Source organism: Zosterops lateralis (assembly GCF_965231275.1).
Source record: "Zosterops lateralis genome assembly, chromosome: 3".
Classification (NCBI taxonomy): domain Eukaryota; kingdom Metazoa; phylum Chordata; class Aves; order Passeriformes; family Zosteropidae; genus Zosterops; species Zosterops lateralis.
Window position 1 is genome coordinate 1,595,587 of NC_139764.1, and position 17,957 is coordinate 1,613,543.

At 39.3% G+C, this 17,957-nt stretch overlaps 1 protein-coding gene across 1 annotated transcript; it reads right to left on the reverse strand.

Annotated features, from left to right (window-relative positions):
• Positions 1 to 1,374: 1,374 nt before the first annotated feature.
• On the reverse strand, positions 1,375 to 16,559 carry PNPT1 (polyribonucleotide nucleotidyltransferase 1; the record flags this gene model as incomplete). Its single annotated transcript, XM_083858602.1, has 29 exons — positions 1,375 to 2,012; positions 2,738 to 2,896; positions 3,242 to 3,289; positions 3,661 to 3,739; positions 4,292 to 4,347; positions 4,439 to 4,545; positions 5,191 to 5,274; positions 5,730 to 5,813; positions 6,348 to 6,411; positions 6,508 to 6,579; positions 7,124 to 7,230; positions 7,348 to 7,401; positions 7,716 to 7,805; positions 7,908 to 7,974; positions 8,742 to 8,778; positions 9,388 to 9,458; positions 10,253 to 10,355; positions 10,451 to 10,547; positions 10,695 to 10,752; positions 11,444 to 11,495; positions 11,669 to 11,855; positions 12,095 to 12,208; positions 12,910 to 12,957; positions 13,042 to 13,105; positions 13,578 to 13,627; positions 13,963 to 14,068; positions 14,503 to 14,577; positions 14,878 to 14,938; positions 16,369 to 16,559. 28 exons carry the CDS (start codon positions 16,557 to 16,559, stop codon positions 2,741 to 2,743), a joined length of 2,382 nt encoding a protein of 793 aa, XP_083714728.1. The 3' UTR covers positions 1,375 to 2,012; positions 2,738 to 2,740.
• Positions 16,560 to 17,957: the final 1,398 nt, after the last annotated feature.

Consider the following 17,957-nt stretch of genomic DNA (forward strand, 5'->3'; position numbering starts at 1 on the left):
TGCTGGCATTTAAAGATAACCCAGCTCTTTGCACCTGCATGAAAACTTCAGACTTGTCAAATAAAGGCATTTCTGGCCCTCCTGAGCTGATACAATGCTGCTCCTGCCCAGCTTCACTCTCCAAGGCAATCCCTTTCAATGGCTCCATTTAACACAGGTCATTAGAGAAGCTAATTACATTGAGCAGTAAGAAAGAAGAAATGAATCACTATTTCAAACACAAAAAGCCATCTGCTGCAAAAGGACTGAGTTTGTTCTCTTGAGCACTTTGAACCCACCTGTTTTCTGATCATGGCTGATCCTACCTCAGAGCCAAGCACCTCCTGCCACAACCCAGGATGTCCTTCCCTGCAGGAAGGGTCAGAGCAGCACACGCTTACTCAACTCTTGGCTCCCATCGAGCTTCTCTCCTCAGGTGAGAGCAGCTGCTTTCTGCTCCTCCTAGCCACATCCCAAGTGTGTTCTTCCCCCGCCCCTTCCCATAGGGCCTAAAGCTGGTTCCAGATGCAGAAAATCAGGCTGACTGTACAGGTTCTGCCACAGCAACATTAAAGTAATTTTGCTCCTTTATCATCATCTACCAAACAGACATTGCCCCAGCACTGCAGTAGCTGCTTTACTGAGACCAGCTCCACAATACAACCTCTCAGAAATTAGTGTACAATAAATGGAGATAAACCTTGGAAAACCACTTAGATTGGGGAGGTCCATTTCTGCGAAGAGTTACCAGAAATGGCAACATCTTAGTTTCTGTTCAAGGACTCTAACACTGACCGACATAATTTTATTAACACTATTCATTTGTAACAATTATGTATCAGTCAACTGTCACAGTAAGAAGTGACATCTGAATTCTTACTAAGAAGTAAGACACAGCCCTCAAAGAAGAGGTAAAGATTGCCAAGGAAATCTTTCTTCAGTATTTCCAAACTTTTTTCAATTTTTCAATCTTACATGATGAAAGACAGAGACAGCTACAGAGCAGCATACCAGTCACTTCTTTCTTCTTTAATACTTTAACTTAGAATAAAAAAGGAGTATTTTTTACTGTACATTCCCATTACTCCTCTCCCCAGTGCTTTGTTTTTTTCCAGGAGGTTCAGAGCCCACTTGCCATCAGGTGGGAAGTTGATTTTCTTATTAGTTCTGCATACAAATTGGTGAACATCAGAAGGACCCTGTTTGATTTTCAAAGTCTGTACCTCACAGTAGAAAAACGAGTAATACTTGTGAGCCCCTGGGAAATGTTTTGAAGTCTAAAAGAGATCAGTGAACTCACTGATGCAAAATAATTAATAGAGGGATTAAGACACCCTTAATGAGAGTGTTTTAGGAGAGGATTTATCACATCAACTGTTCAGTCCAAAAACAGTATTTTAATTTTAATGTTTTAATAATGTATTTTAAAAGTCAGTGCTAATGAATCCAGGTGATAAGGGGTGATATTTCAACCAAGTTCTGCTCAGATATTGTAGCAGGTCTGAACATTTTGAGAGTTATGCATTAATCTAAAAGAGAATCCATCATATTAAAGGTGTCTAAGTCTTTATAAGTCTTTATGTCTTGCTCAACGTTCTTGCACACTGAAAAACCAGTAAAATTTTGGCCAAGTGTGACTCTTGACCAAGTGTACAGGATAATTCCTTTTTCCACAAAAGACTTGTTCAGTTTTTACTTCCCACATTCACGGTTATATTTTGAGTGGATAACTCAAAAGAGAATAATCTTTAGCACTGAAATATGAAATATCGTCTTCTCAGTCCATAGAATTCCATGTTCTTGTATTCTCATCTCAACCTTAATACACAAGATGAGGGCATTGCTTGTTTCTTGTTTTATGTTAAAGTTTTAAATCAGTTTGAAGGCTTTGAAGTTCTACATCACCTTTAAGCATAAATAGTGTCTATTTTATAAATATGATTCACTACCATCCACCTGCAGGTTCTTGTGAAGACAAGTAGAGGTTCAAGCAAAGGTCACTTGTATTTTCAGCAACTATCATATCTTTTCTCCTGAAAGAGAGAAAACACTTTGTAACCAACTCATATCAAGGTATGAGATTCAAAAACATTCCTTAAAACCAAGCTTTCTTCAGTGAATTTTCCCTTCTTTTTGTGCTGTCAATCATTCTCAGAGGGTTGTCACAGATTGCCTTGAGTTCCCACTGGTGCACTGTGCATTTCCCACCCTTGCTGTGTAACTGCTCCTAATTTTAACATCAGACATCTTCCTGTTCTAGCAGCTTTCTGAGAAGAAGAAAACCCACACAAATTTTGGGAAAACCTGAGACACAAGCCTTCTGACATGCTGGAAAACTACTTCTAAGGAAGAGCTTTGGCCATTTCATTAATTGACTGAAATCTTCTCCACTAATCTTAATCAAAAAAGCAACTTATTTTTTCTTCTCTTCCAATATTTGGTTTGGGTGTTTTTTATTAAAAAGTAGAGAAAAAGGATGTTGGAGATGAACAACTAAGCTTGTTTTGGACAGAGGGGGCTGTCCAGACCACCTGAGATTGTCAAGGCATTTGAACCAGTTTTATAATATCAAACTTTCTACAGCTACAGCGTGTGAAGGGCCAGTTGTTAACTCCCAACAAGCTCCAACACAGCTGGCAAGCAGCCCCTGTACAGCACTGAGGGGTAACTGCTCAGCACAAATCCACACTCCCACAACTCTTTAGCAGAGCTGTCAGGTGCAGCCCTGAGTCAGCTGAAGCTGCTCTGCTGGCCTTACCTGTCACTGGGACGAGGTGGATGTCTGGGGAACAGCCCCTCCCAGGACAATACTGTTTTTGTCTGTCAGGGTTTTCAGGGCGCTGCTGGCCGGGGACTGCAGAATTTTACGTGACAGCCTCATTCTGCCATCAGTGGGATCACGGCCAAAGTATTTCACCTGGTGAGGAAACAAAGCACTGACCAACTTGGAGAGCTGGAAACAGCATGTTCCTTAAAAGATGGGGGATGAGTTTGAGGTTTTATCAATTTGATGCTAGAAAAGCCATAAATAGGCACCTTCAGCCTATATTGCTGTCAAATACTCTGGTGCCTAGATAGCAAGAGTATGACATTAAATAAATCTAATTTGAATGATCAGGCCTTTAACTAGAACAGAAAGGGAATCCATTATGGAGAAATATTTTCTTTATAAACACTAAATAAATAATTGGAGGAAAAAAAAAATCAAAATTTAAAATATGAATAGCATTTTATTAGCATTTTAAAGTAAAAAAAAAATTACCTGAATTTCTTGTCCAACTTCTAATCCCAGGGCACTAGGGTGTTTAATCTAGAACACAGAGTTTTTCAGAAATAAAATTATCAGAGTTTGTTATAAAAATCCCTTCTTTCAGGGGTCCTTCATGCTACACTTCAACCCAGTGACTCAGCACTACTTTAGAAACAAAAGGTTTCCGAGTATTACGTGGAAAATGGTATTGCAGAGCCAAAGAACTTGGTGTAAAAATGACTGCAGAAGTCACACAGTTGATTCTTTGCAGCTTTAAAGTACAGGGCAGGAAAAATTAGAACAAAAAAGTGCTGCTAATTAATAGCTTTTAACCTGGAAATGGACTGTGGAACAACAGTGTGTTACAGCCACGCCAACTGGTTAAAAAAAAATCCAATTGCCCATTTTATACCTGTTTGAGAATGGGTTACCTTTCTTTGATCCAGCTGTGAATTATGAAGTAATACTGGGGTCATGTTTGGGTACAGTTTTACCATCACTCCAGAATCTCTGCAGCAGGAAACAGCACAGTTATTCCAAAGTGCATCAAGAAACTCCACATTTCACTCTGGATATGGTCCCCAAAGCAAACATTTATAAACTTCTCATAAACAAAGTTTTACTCATCCCTTCTTAAAAATCTTTTACCCACCATAACATGTACACTCATTTTTCCTTAACTGAAAGTGGATGAGAATTTCTTACTTCAGAGCAGTATTTCAGTAACAGGTACCATCCAAAATACAATTTTTACAAGACAAATATTGCCATAAAAAGTGGAAAACAAATTCATACCATCACTTTCAGATTCAAAGATGATAAAGGCCTTAAGTTTTATGATTTAGAGACATTCTAAAAATTAAACAAACAGGAAACCCCCCCAGCTTTACCAGGAGACAAAATATTTTCACCAGAAAAAGTATCAGAAATGATGCACGTACCAATATCCCCAGCAAAAGTTTGGCACTCTTAAAAACCCAATGATTATTTTACATCATATTTAGGTATTATGAATACAGCTACGTAAATAAGTTAATTTCAACTCCAAAGCACTTTTTATACCTTATTTCAGTAATTGTGGCTGTATAAATTGCCCCGAATTCCAAATTAACTTCTTGCTGTAGAAGGAAAAAAAAAAAAAAGAAACCAGTAAGGCATGAAGTCACAAAGAGCAAACTGAAGAAGTGAAAGGCAGAAGTCTGTCCTTACATCATCTTTGCAGATTTCCCCAATGAATTCCCTGGCTTCATGCATTGCCCCTGGTGTGGGGGCAAACACAGAATACGTCTCTTCATCCAGCTGACTTACAGTCACACCTGAAAATGGGGAGTTAGGAGAGCACTTAGGGGCACATTGCAAAAAATGTCACACTCAGTAAAGAATTGCTCAGAACAGAATGTTTTTGCACACTCTTTAAGACCTCAGACTTCTAATCCTTATTTAATCTTGTTCAATTTAGGCATTGAAACAACTGCATATGGCCACCATCTCCTTGCAAAGACCTTGATAAACTGTGGGCCACAAAGGAACACATTATTTTTATAATCCTTAAAAGGCAGGAAAAAAACATCCTGAATAAATGTTGAGGGTTATGAAGCAATTTCCTAGAGATTTTGAATAATACTTGCATTAATAGCTTAGGGAAATGAAAGTGTTTTGGAGCCAGAATGGTAAAATTTGTTGCCCTTCTAGAGTTCTGTGGCCAGACCACACAGGCTTGCAACCCAGAGAAAATAGGATTTTTCCTCCTTTTCTCCATCCCAATCCCCTGAAAATCATTAATCAAGTACACCAGAGACTTAAGTGTTTCAGGTCCAAAGCAGAGCATCTACCTGTACTCTACAGATACTAGATTTTTTTCATTTTATTTTGCACTGAGCATTGAAACAGCTCAACATACAAGTCTGAAACAATGGGGAACACATGAAGATAAATTACCACAGGGATCAAGAATGTCTCACCAGTCTGTGCTTGAAGTTTTTTCAAATTATAAGCCCCAGGACCAACGAATCTTAACCTTTTTGATAATGGAACGTGGATAGTTTCTGAAAGAACATTTAGAAATCCTTTGAAGTGCTAAATATAATAATCTTGAAAGCTATCACACAAAAAGGCACATTCCTTTAGCTTTTAATCTCTTACAGCTACCTGTGGTGTTTGCTGAAGAGGGATGTAATTACAAGTAAGAACTAAAATAAATAAAGACACAAAATACACTGATGACTGTAAATTACCTTAAGCCATACTGATACTATCATCTACATAAATTCTGATTTTGTGAGAGCTTCACATAACTTAACTTAAATTCTGTTTTCTGGTGTACACTAAAGTGCTGTCACATGTGGCAATAAAAATGCCCCCAAAATAACCAAAAATAACCAAGACCCCTCCCCAAATTATCCCCACAGGGCAAAAATATATAACAATCAATCATTATTAAGCCGAACTTTATTGTTAAAAAGGTAATTATGAAAGCTATGAATTCACACAGTAACATTACCTACAACTGGTCCACTTTCTTTTCTGTTAGGTCTGGGTTTTGCCAGTGTTTGGTTCATAATTTGTAAAATCTCCCTCTTTGCAGCTAGAGGGAATAATAATAAAAAAATCAATAGTTTTTAATATGATTAACATAAATATATAAAGTCTTTGTTACACAGTGAAAAACATTCCTTGTCAAAACCTGTCTCTTGCCTAGCTGGAGAATGTCAAGCTGAAAGTTTTCCAACTCATTAAATCCTTATTAAACCATGTAGCTTCATTTCCTCATGTGTTTCAATAATATTTTAGCTGCACATGTCAGAATACAGATGGCACAAGTTTCACTTGTAAATATAGCTGAATTTATGTGAAATGAGTGAAAGTTTGCTGTTATTTTTATAACATTATCCTGTTAGATTTAAACAAAGTCATGCAATGTGTGTTAGTCCAAATCATGCAATGGCTGAAGTTAGTTTGGAGCTTATTGATTAAGCCAAACCCATTTCATAAAGACAGATGCTTGGTTTTTTCCACAATGAAAACGAAAAATGATTAGTTTATTATTTAGTTTCATAAACCCTATTATCATTTATCATTTAATATGATAAAATGGGTGTAAATCCAAGAACAGACCTACCTGTAGCTTGCTGAATAGCTTCCACCACAATTTTTATTGGTATTCCTGGCAGCTTGAGATCAACCTGACATGAGAAGAATTAAGTGCCATCAACATGTCAGGAAAGCTCTTCTAATACTCTCTCAGAGTTTCACTTGAGGAAGATCTCATGTCACAATACCTGCAGTGCTGTTATCCCTTTATTGGTGCCTGCCATCTTGAAATCCATATCTCCATAGTAATCTTCAATTCCCTGCCAGCACAGACAAAACCAAGCTGGAGTCATTTTATCCCACTATACCAAAAGTACAGAGCAAATACTTTTGAGACTTCCAAGTTTTCTTCAGCTTTATTTTGCTATTCAGGATTAACACTGCTCCTTTCCCTGGAAGTTAAGAGCTTTTGTGGACAAGTTTCTGATCCACAGCTGATCTTTGTGCTGTCTGTAGCTGCACATTTTCCTCCCCACCCACTCTTCCAAGTGCTCATTCTCCACCCAACATATCGTGTCTTTCAGTAAATTATTCAGCTTTTTCTCCCATGAGGAAAGACAACATTAATTGGAAGGAGAAAGCTTAGGAATGCTTAAATAACACAAAAAATAAGGAACATGACTTGATATTTCATAAAAAAATTTCAAAATAAAGGAGGAATTTGGGACGTAAAACAGAAAAGATGCATCTTATTTTTCCAGGAGTGATGTTCTAGAATTGACAGGGAAAAAGGTTACAGAAGAAGGCCCAGAGAGGTATTTTTCAGCACTAAGCAGCAACAATGTCAGTGTGAGGAACACTCACCAAGATGTCTGTCAGCAAGCGATAGTCCTCGATATCCCCTTTTCCCTGACTGGACTTGGTGACAAGGCCTATGGCTACACCTGCCACTGCATTTGACACTGGAACTCCTGAGAGTGACAAAAAAAAAAAAAAAAAAAAAAACATTTTTGAAACCTTTGGTCAATTCCAGATCCTGTAACACATTATCACATGCAGTTTATCCTTAGAACTGCCACATTTTGTACCTGCGTCCATTAGTGCCAAACTTCCACCGCATGCAGAAGCCATTGAGGAGGACCCTGGAGTGGGAATACAGGAGAAAACAGGGGATTAAACACTGAAAAATGGGTGTTAATACAAGCTAGAGTTTTTTTTCTCTCATCCTGTAGCATAAAAATGCCCCCAAACACCATTTTATTAAACCAAGAAGGGTCCACTGTTCATGAACATGTACATGCTTTTAATTTTAAATATTTCAGGTAACAGTTATTAAGAACATTTAAACTGAAGTCTATTATGTAGCATGCTTATAAATCAAGTTTGTCGAACCTAAGCTTTTTAAGAAGCAAATTTAGTCTCCAGCACTAGGTTTAAAACAAGAAAATCCTATTACCATTTGATTCCAAGACTTCAGAAGTAACTCGGATTGTGAATGGGAAATCCTGGGGTATAACTGGTTTCAAAGCTCGTTCTGCCAGAGCACCTGTTTAAAAAAAACCCCAAACAACCACTAAGTGATCCATAAATAAAAAATCAGGTAAAATACTGGAATTTACAGCATAGGATTTCTCTAGTCTGGACTTACCATGTCCAAGCTCTCTTCTGTTTACCCCAGTAACTTTGCCAATCTCATTGGTTGCATAAGGTGGAAACTATGAAGCAAAAAATGTGTATGCAGAAAATTAACCTGCTTTTCTTTTCCATTTTAAAATGTAGAAAACATCTTTGTTTAGAAAAACATCTCTGAAGTTTTGGTGCATCTCAAGGTAAAAATATATTAGAAACAGAATAATCAAACCACCACATGATTTCTGTCAGTCACTTGGTTTGCAAACCAGGACCAGTTTAGGTAATGTTTAGGAAATGTTTTACTTCCACAGGACAAAAGAGAATAAAGCAGTAGCAAGGTAGCTAAGAGAGAACACCAGAAGCTTCTCCAAAGAAACCTGTCAAATAACCTAGCAGAAATGTTATTTCTGTCACAGAGATAATGGAACAAGATCTGCCTGCTGCCTGTAGGAAATACTTTGGGCAAGCTCCACATGCTGAGAGAGATGCAAAATGTAAAAGCATTTATTTACTATTGCTGTGCCACGTCAGCTGAACATTATTAATAGAGTTTACTAAAAATAGTAACACAGGTTAATCCTGCTTTCAGTAAGAACCTGTTCTGAAGGAGCTCACCTAATGTTATGCCATTAAAAAGCTTGTATAAAATGGCAATTTACAAATTACCTACTGCTTTTCAGGAAACTAGCACTTTTGCTCATATAAATTCATGCATGAATTGCCATAAATACCTTTTAGCAAATCTAGAGCTAATTTATAACCTTGGAAGTGATCAACTGCACCTTTAAAAGCAAGATGTGAAGCCCTTCAGTGAACCATGCAGAAAGCTGTAACATAGGAAAAGTCTCACCTCATAATGCAGCATGAAGTTTTTATCTTTTATTCCACTGTTAATTAAAAACAAGACCATGTCAAAAAAGGAACAAGCAAACATGTTTTACACACAACAGGTAATTCAAACTAATATTGTTATGCTTACATATGGACCCAGCCAAAACCAACAAATCAATACATTTGCTGATCACCCTCAGTCACCAAAATTAGAGAACATGGACAAACTCTTCCAGGGTAACAGAGATTTAACTACAGTAAAGCTGAGACATTAAAATGTAAAAGCTCCCACATTAGGATGAAATCACTGAAATGTGGCTTTAAAGGGAAAGGATTCCACTTCAGCCTGCAGCAATGAAGTGTTCAAAGCACAAAGACCAGCTTGCTACATCCTAAGTTAAATTTCCCACAAATATTTTAAATATATAAACCAGACTGAATGTTACTTGTCACACTCTACAGTTTCAAATGTGTGCTATGGAAGTAATGTCACCCTAACACAAACCCACTGTTGTGATCTCTGGAAAACAGGCCAGTTCAAAGTCTAATTTTACAGATTTTCAGTCCTAAAAAAGTATCTGTGTCAAATTTCAAGGGAATTTTATCAAATGCATTTAAAAGCTCACTCTCTTGTTACTACTGCCAAAGCACCAAGGTATACATACCTCACTGCTGTGGAGATAACATCTGATTTTACACTCGATTCTAGAGAGTCAAATGTAACTGTACACAGAACCTAAAATAAAAAGGAGCTAAAATAAAAAATAAACCCCTCTTGAAGACTTCCAGCCTTCACAAATGTTAGTCTATGAAGAATCAAAGAATGAGTTCAGCAGCAAATGAGATGCCATCAGCTACCAATTGTACAATTCTTTTCTCTCCATCATACAAACTTATTATGTAATAATAATAATCACACAATCTTACAAGCCATCCCATTTAAAAATACTGATTTAATAATTCCTAAGTAGGAGCCAAGAGCAGTTTGCTCCCTAAGAGACAGGCCCAGCTGCAGCCCAGGATGTTGGTTGTGACTGTTTACCACAGGGACCTGCAGTGGGTGTTACTTTTAATGGGATAAGAGGGGACAACACTGAGGAGTAAATCACTGTTCACAACTGCCACCCTAAGTCAGTGTAACAAGAAGTCAGATCAATGGCTGACAGTCTTCTAGCAAATGGAGCTATGAAAGTAGCGAAGACCACACCTTGAGTATGATCTTAATTCAATCCACCCATCAGCTGACACTTTTGGCAAAGAGAAAAAAAATCCTCATGTTATTGCAATATTTTTGGGGTGAAATTTCCCTATTTGGTTCAGGTTGCGTATGAAGCTGCTTTTAGAAGATTTCTCATGACGTGCACAATTTAGCAGTGCCCTACACACCAACGTACTTACCAACCTACACACCATTTCTGCTTATTACTGTTTTAATGGCAAGAAAAAAGAAACCTGGCATTTAAATGAAAGACCCAAATCTTTCAGCTTTTGATAATTCACTGATCATTTCTGATGTTGCGGTGACACTACCTGTGTTTGACCTCTTTGAAATAAGGCTGATCCATGAAGCATTTTGAACATGTTCACTTCACATTTAATGTCTCTGAGGGAAGTCAAATCTCTCCCATCACACCTGAAGTGACAAAGAGAAGTTAAGAGATCAGTTAAACCATAGTCTTGGATTAAAAGCTGACAGAAATATTATCAGTAGGAGTTTGATGCACCCACCTTCTATATTCATTTAGTACAAGTTTTCTAAAAATATCCTTTGAAACCACATTGAAAGATTCCATGATTTCATAAGGCTCAGCCTCCGGAAATTTTTCTGGGTATAGAAAAGAAATTGCATCTGAAGCTGGGAAATTAATTTTATAGAACTTTTACTGAAATAGCTCCAACAAAGAGCATACTTTAACTCCAAGCAGTGCTACCCCCACTGAAGCACACTCTAAATATTAACAAAAATTAATACCTTTAAGCTGTTCTTCTGTTTCAAGCCTTATTTTGTTGATTGCCTCATCTCTTGAAATCTAGAACACATAATTTTCAACCAATTAACTCACAGGGCAGAACAACAACAGAAGTTTGGGGCTGTGTTTGGTTTAAAGATCTGCAAAAATTTAAGGAATAAGAAACAGAACTGTCACACAAATTCAAAAATCAATAATGAGGCTGGAATGGACCTCAAGGGTTGTGTGGTCCAACCTTTCCTGGCAAAGCACCCTCCCCATCTGCATCCTAAAAATGTCGCACACTGGGGAATCCACCACTTCCTTGGTGAGACAATCCCAGTGACTGATAATTTTTCCCAAGGAGAACATAGGTTCTGACTGGGCACAGGAGCACTCAGGAGTAACCTGCACCCATTTCCCTTCATTTTTCCCATGTGACTCCTTGGGAAAAGGCAACCTCCACATCCATATAATACAAACAAATATTCTAGTAGGTAAGAACCTGGAGAACAATTTATTATTATTATTACAAATAGATGCAGGGAAGGAGACAAATTACAGTATCACTGAGGTTGAAAAAGACCTCTGAGATCATCAAGTCCAGCCTATGATCACCACCTTGTCAAACAGACCATGGCACATCCAGTCTTTTCTTAAAACACTTCCAGGGACAGAGCTTAAAGAGCTAAAAGCTTGAAGAACTCAATCCTACTACAGATCCATTATGACATTAATTAAAAAAATAATTATATCACAATTGATTACTTACTTTATCATGGCTTGAATCTGTGAACACTGCATAGATCTTGTTAGAAGCAAGCCTTTAGGGAGAAAAGGAAGATTTTTTTAAAACACAGCTTAAAAACCACTTCTATAATTGGGTTTTTTTTTTTTTTGAGAACTAAATATTCTAAATATTTTAGAAGTATTTAATGAAATACCAGTCTGGTGAAAGCACCATCCTTCATCTGCACATTATTTATTCTGCACTTACTTCTTTGCAACTTCCACAATCTCTTCAGGAGCAATAAACAATTTCTGGACAGTTCTCTTGGCCATGCCCCGCTCCTTCACCAGCTGCTGGATGCCCTGGATGATCTGCTGGGTCTGCTTCACCCCCACTTTGATGGCATGGCAGAAGTCCTGCTGCAAGATGTTCTCAGCAGTTGCTTCCAGCATAACTGGCAATGGGAAGATGAAAATTACGTAAATTCCTGTTTTATTGTTCAATAGCAGTCTAACTCAACTGACGAAACACAGGTGAACATTAAACTGCATAAATATGAGAGAATCTACTTAACCAAAAGTTACCTATCACTCTTGTTTGCTCCTACTATTGTATAAAAATTCACATTTTAAAGATAAAGCAAACATCTGCAAAGATTTCCAAGCCCCCAACAGACAAAATTAACCTACTTACCAACTTGACTTTGTGGAGCTCCAGCAACAACTAAATTTAGAGCACTAGAGGCCATCTCTTTTCGAGTTGGATTGATAACAGTCTCTCCATCCACCAGCCCTACCCTCACTGCACCTGCAAAGAAACTCCAGAAAGTCATTTATTATTATATTAAGGAAGTTCTTGAAGGCATCACTTTACTTTGAAAGTTACACAGCTAATAACAATAATTAAAGCTACAGGCTAATTTTAAAATATCAGCACATTGACTGGATATTAACAACAAATCTAGAAGACAAAATTACCTATTTATTTTTCTTTTAGGTACTATTATTGAGTAGGGCAAATAATGCCAAGTAGTATCACATACAATGCTGTGAACGTACAGGGATTTTTTTGTCATCTCAGCACATGTTTTCTAGGAAAAAAAGGCAGCTGAAAGGAAGATACCTGTTCAATATTCTGTTCTTGGGTAGATCTTTTCCCAGAAAATACTCACAATGAAATAAATCTCTTTTTGAGTTTCTTAAGGAAAAGTGTTCTGAATCAGCTATTTTCCAAACAACGCTTTTCAATAAATATGTTTCTCTTAAGAGAAAATTGATTTATTGCTCTCTATAGTACACTATTTCTGTATTGTAATTCCTCCCAGAGGTGCATTTAGCCCAGAAAAAATAATCCCTTGAAGTGCAATAATCTTATCCATTGTAAAAATATTTCCAATGCTTGAAATTTAATGTTTAGATTCAGATTCTATTTTAAAAAGCAAAGCACCACCTGTGGTCTAAGTTTTACATTACATTAAAAGCACTCATGATTTCAAAATGTTTACTTACCAATAGGACCATTCCAGGGGATATCAGACAAGGCAAGTGCTGCAGAAGCTGAAAGGAAGACAAAAATCTGGATTAGAAAAAACTGATCTCACTAAATCCCATTGAAGCACCAATTCCTCACAGCCCTCTTACCTCCATTAATTGCCAGAATATCAGGATCATTGACACCATCTACTGCTAAAAGATTACAAAGGATCTGGCATAAGATAAAAGACAATGAATAATTTAGACCTATACATTTGTATTAACTGTCAATACAAAGCTAAGGGCACTAAAAAAACCCACATTCCACATATCTACACAAGTCCGTGCTGCACATGGAAATTTTTTCAGGTATTTAAAATAAAAAGCTGACAATAAACCCCCACTAATGGATAATATTGTATAACATCATATATAAAATATTTACTGTTAGCATCTTTCCTCTGTTGTACAGAGAAGGGTCTAATTTTGTTAATGCATCTTGACAACAAAATTTGGAAAGCAGGACGTAATAAAAATAATTTAAGACAAGGAGACGACAGACTAAAAAGCAAAATTACACTTGTTTGTGAAGTGCAAACCCCTCCTTGATGTTAACAAAAATAGTTTTTTAAAAACAGGGCCTATATCATGAGTTTTTCCGTGGCCATATCCAAGTTTTCCATTTCAAAGGTAGCATGACCTACCTGTGTATCATAAAAGTAGCCTGCTGGGAAGAGTGGTCTGATTGACCGATCTGCAAAGAAAATAATCAAACTCTAAGAAGAAGTTGGGTTCCAGTAGTTCATATTCAGTTTGTCTTGCAACAACCCCACAAGACACTGACAAAACAGGGGTTTTTAAACAAAAGCAAAAAGAAAAGAGAACCCAGCAAGACATTTTAGCATGACATATATAACCTTAAAATTTCAATTGTATTGATAAACAATAAATTAAAAGTTTGTTTTCAGGTATTACTACAGAAACAATTGACACTGCAAACAGCAGTTATAAATTTCTATTCTTTTCCAACACTCCTGAGAAAATTACAACATTTTAAAAATACATTGTAAATAAAATGCTCCAGCCTACCTATTACTCTGCTCGTAAGAATTTCTTTATCAGTGGAGCCAAGCTCTCTTCTTAGATAGTTTGTAGGAATTCTCCCTGCTGCAGCAGCTTTCTGCCGGTAGTCAACCTTCCAAAGACAATTCAGGGATTATTAACGACATCTGATTATTTACTGCAGAGCCACAGAAACCCTCAAAAGGGACCCTTGGAATCATCCAGCTCCAACTCAAATTATCTATTTCCCACCTTGACAAGGCCCTCTGAGCCTCACAGTCCCACCAGTTTTCTACACAACTAACATCTGGCCTTGGATGGTGTGGGAAGGTTCATGTGGGCTTTGAGGAAAGCCTCACTAAAGCCAAGGCAGACAACATCCAAGGCTCATCCCTCACCCACACAGAGACCCCGGACTTTATCAACTGCAATTCTGAAGCGCAGGGTCTGTCACCTACTGTTTGCATTCCCTACTCTCCCCAGCAGCCTGAACTCCACTATTGAAGGACTATGACTGCTCAGTTGACCACTGATAAGCACAAAACTAATTCTGTCATTAGTACTTACCACTAGTGGCATAAATTGAGATGGAGAGGGCTTGGTTTTGCTGACTGCTGTGACCATCACTGCTGTGTCACCTAGCTGGGTTAAGAAAAATAGGTAAAAATTGAAGTTACCTGAAAAGAAAATAACTTCCAATGCTCTAAACCTATTCACGAACCAGTAATTCTTAAGAATTATACTCTGCAGAAAACCACCACATAAATCTGCACTTTATGCCACTGTTTTTGCTTTTCAAGCATATTTTTTTCTATAAAATACAGCTGTCCCTTCATTAGGGACTTGAGGCTCTATATCCCACAGGCTCTGATGCCCAAACAATGACTTTTAAGATACAGGAATTCTGAAGCTGCACAGATTTAAACTACTTTTTCTTTCTACCTGAACAACAGCAGATCCATCAGCAAACTTTGCAAGTTTTCCAGAAGACAGCTCCATCTTTCTAAAGGAAAGAAACAACCTGTTACATGAGTTCATGGCGAATTCATGTACATTTCCCAGGAATTTCTACATTCATCTGTAGCCTCGACTGCACAGAACAAAGGCTACGCTTCACAAGAGATATAAAAATCCTCCTTAGATATAAAACCTGAAACTCTTTGAGCTAAAGTGACCAAATCCTCTTAAATTTCAAGGCTTCAGCCTTAAGTGTCCTGCTGTCTTTACCTGGAAGCAAAGCCTTGCATCACATCAGCTCTCTCCAGGACTTACATCCATGCCTTGGAGGCAAAGGTGAATCATCACCTGTTCCAGCTGGGGTTTAGCCAGTGGAAAACATCCTCACAGACCAAAGGGAGCTGCTTGCACACTTCCCACAGCAGCTGCAGAATATTCCCTCCTTCGTGGCAGAGAATGGAGAGCAACAAGACAACGATGACACACTCGAGAGGGAAATAAGGATTATTTATTCCAGACTTGTGCTCGCTGCTATTGTACAAGCCCAGGACACCCTCCAGACTTTCCATGCCATTATTTATACACAGAAATCCAGACCTGGTCCCTTCCCAGGCACAGACACTCTATTATGATTATTTAGCAATTTCTATATAAGTTGTTATCCCACATAACTTTTTCACATGCTCAGGGGAACACCTGGGCAAGGCCCTTATGACCTGTGGGTGTGATTTTTACTGTTATAATGAACACAGTTCAACTATAGCATCAAGGAATGGTTTGGGTGGGAAGAAATCCTTAAGATCATTGAGTTCCACCCCTCCACTATCCCAGGTTGCTCCAAGTCCCATCCAACTTGGCTTTAAACACTTCCAGAGATGGGGCAGCCACAGCTTCTATGGGAAACCTGTGCCAGGATCTCACAGGGGAAAAAAAACCTTTCCCCAGTATCCCCTCTAAACTTACTGTCTTTCAATTTTAACCCATTTCCCCTTGTCCTGTCACTCCACACCCTCATAATTCGTCTCTCAATCTTTTTAGGCAGCTCCCTTCAGGTCCTGGAAGGCCTCGGTTAGGTCACCCCAAGGCTTTTCTTCTTCAGGCTGAACAATCCCAATTCTTTCAGCCTTTCCTCACCGGAGAGGTCTCCATCCCTCTGATCAACTTGGTGGCCTCGAATATTTTGCTACGTTGACAAATTACACATAGACGTCCATCAGCATCTTGATTTACTACATCCTTAGGGGTTGTTGGCTCCCGGATGCCCCCGACTAAGCGATGACAAGGCTGATTTCACTGCTTCGCTCTCCTTTCTTGCTGATTAGGCTTGGCAGCATACCAAGACCCGACATCAAAGAACGTCCCGACTGAGGACGCATTCCGCATTTTGCACCAGTTTTTGCTCATATTCGCCTGACTCCCCAGCCGGGACAGCGCTCTGCCCTGCCGGGCCTCCCCCCACCCCTCAGAGACCCTCACCTGCCGCCCACCTCCACCGTCACGGCCCGCCCGGGCCCGGCCCTAGGCCCCGCCGCGGCGCCGCGGACGGGCACCCAGGGCAGGCTGGGGCAGCCCGAGGGCAGGACCCGCCGCCACGGAGCCGCGGCCCCGCCGCCATCCCGGGACAGCACGCCCAGCGCCGCGCGGCCGCAGCCCGTGGCGGCCGCCATAGCGCCCGCGGCAGGAAAGAGGCGGCCGTGCGATTGGCTCGGGGAAGCAGCGCCGCGCAGTAAGAGCGAAGCGGATTGGCTAAGGCGCCGCCGTGCCGGTTTCGGTTCCGTACGGGCGCTACAGCGGCTGAGGAGGGTCAGGCGGTGCAGAGCGCGCGAAGGCTGGTGCTCTACTGCTATCGAATCCTGTGGGAAAAAAGCGTCAGAAAAACGTCCGATGCGGCGCCTGAGGCAGCCTTGGAGCCACTTCGGGTTGGAATCTGAGGAAAAGCCGCTCGAAGGGGGGCTCGGACAGAGGAAGAGGACGCCTGCACTGGGGTGCCGCCTCTTCCCGCTACTGGCGCCTCAGGAGCTCCGGTGGCGCCTGGAAGTGGCGGTAACGCCACCGCCCCAAGTTCCCCATGTCCTGTAACACATCCACAGACATACACAAAAACCCCAAGCAAGCAAACAAACAAACAGACAAGCAGACAAAACCCAAACCGTCCACTTTTGAGCCAGGAACACCTAAATAATCTGCAATGTGCAAGAAGGTTAGAACACGAGAAGAGGTTGGTTTGCTCATCGCACTCTTCATGCACTCTTACCTACTCAGAATACCACTCACGGGGCAGTGGTCTTGTTACTTCATTAATTATTTCTCAGTGTAAAGCAAAATAGGTTAGGAATTAGCATTAGTCATGGTGCTGAGGTGAGTGAACAATAATGTGATTGTGGAGATCTGGCCACACCGACAGTGAGATACTTTCTGTCCATTTAATCCCACATGTACCTGTCACACTTCACCTTAAACTCATCTGCTGTCTGCATTTAACAGTTTAAATTTGGCAAGTAGTTAATAAAAAACGTTAATAATTTACTACTGTTTTGTTTCTAAGCCTATTTTGATATTGCTTGTAACTACTTGGAATTTTCTTTCCAAGCTGCTTTTATAGGAAACAGATTCACTGGGAGAACAGTCCAAGCAATATTTTTTCTTTTGTGCTGACGTGTTTCTTACCTTTTGGGCAAGACACAAAAGAGAGAAGTAAAATGATCAGAAACTTGATATTTGGCCTGGGCAAAAGGGCTGTTAACTTTACCCAGATTTACAATTTATTGGTATGGTTTTATTTGGTACAAAAATATATTAGGTGGCAAAGCAGAAATGTTCCCCACATTCTCTTGAATTCACGTTCACGTTGCGGCTGATAAATAGACAGTTCTTTGGAATTACAGTTATTACAATTGCTATTCTCACACTCACCAAGATGATAAGTTAAAATTTCACTGCTGTCATGGACTTACAAACTATAGCCATACCACTGTCATAGGAAAAGGAGACTAGACTTGGATTTCATTCAAAATACTAAGCAGCAAACAAAATTAATGTTTAACATCCTTTAAAAAGCAAAACTA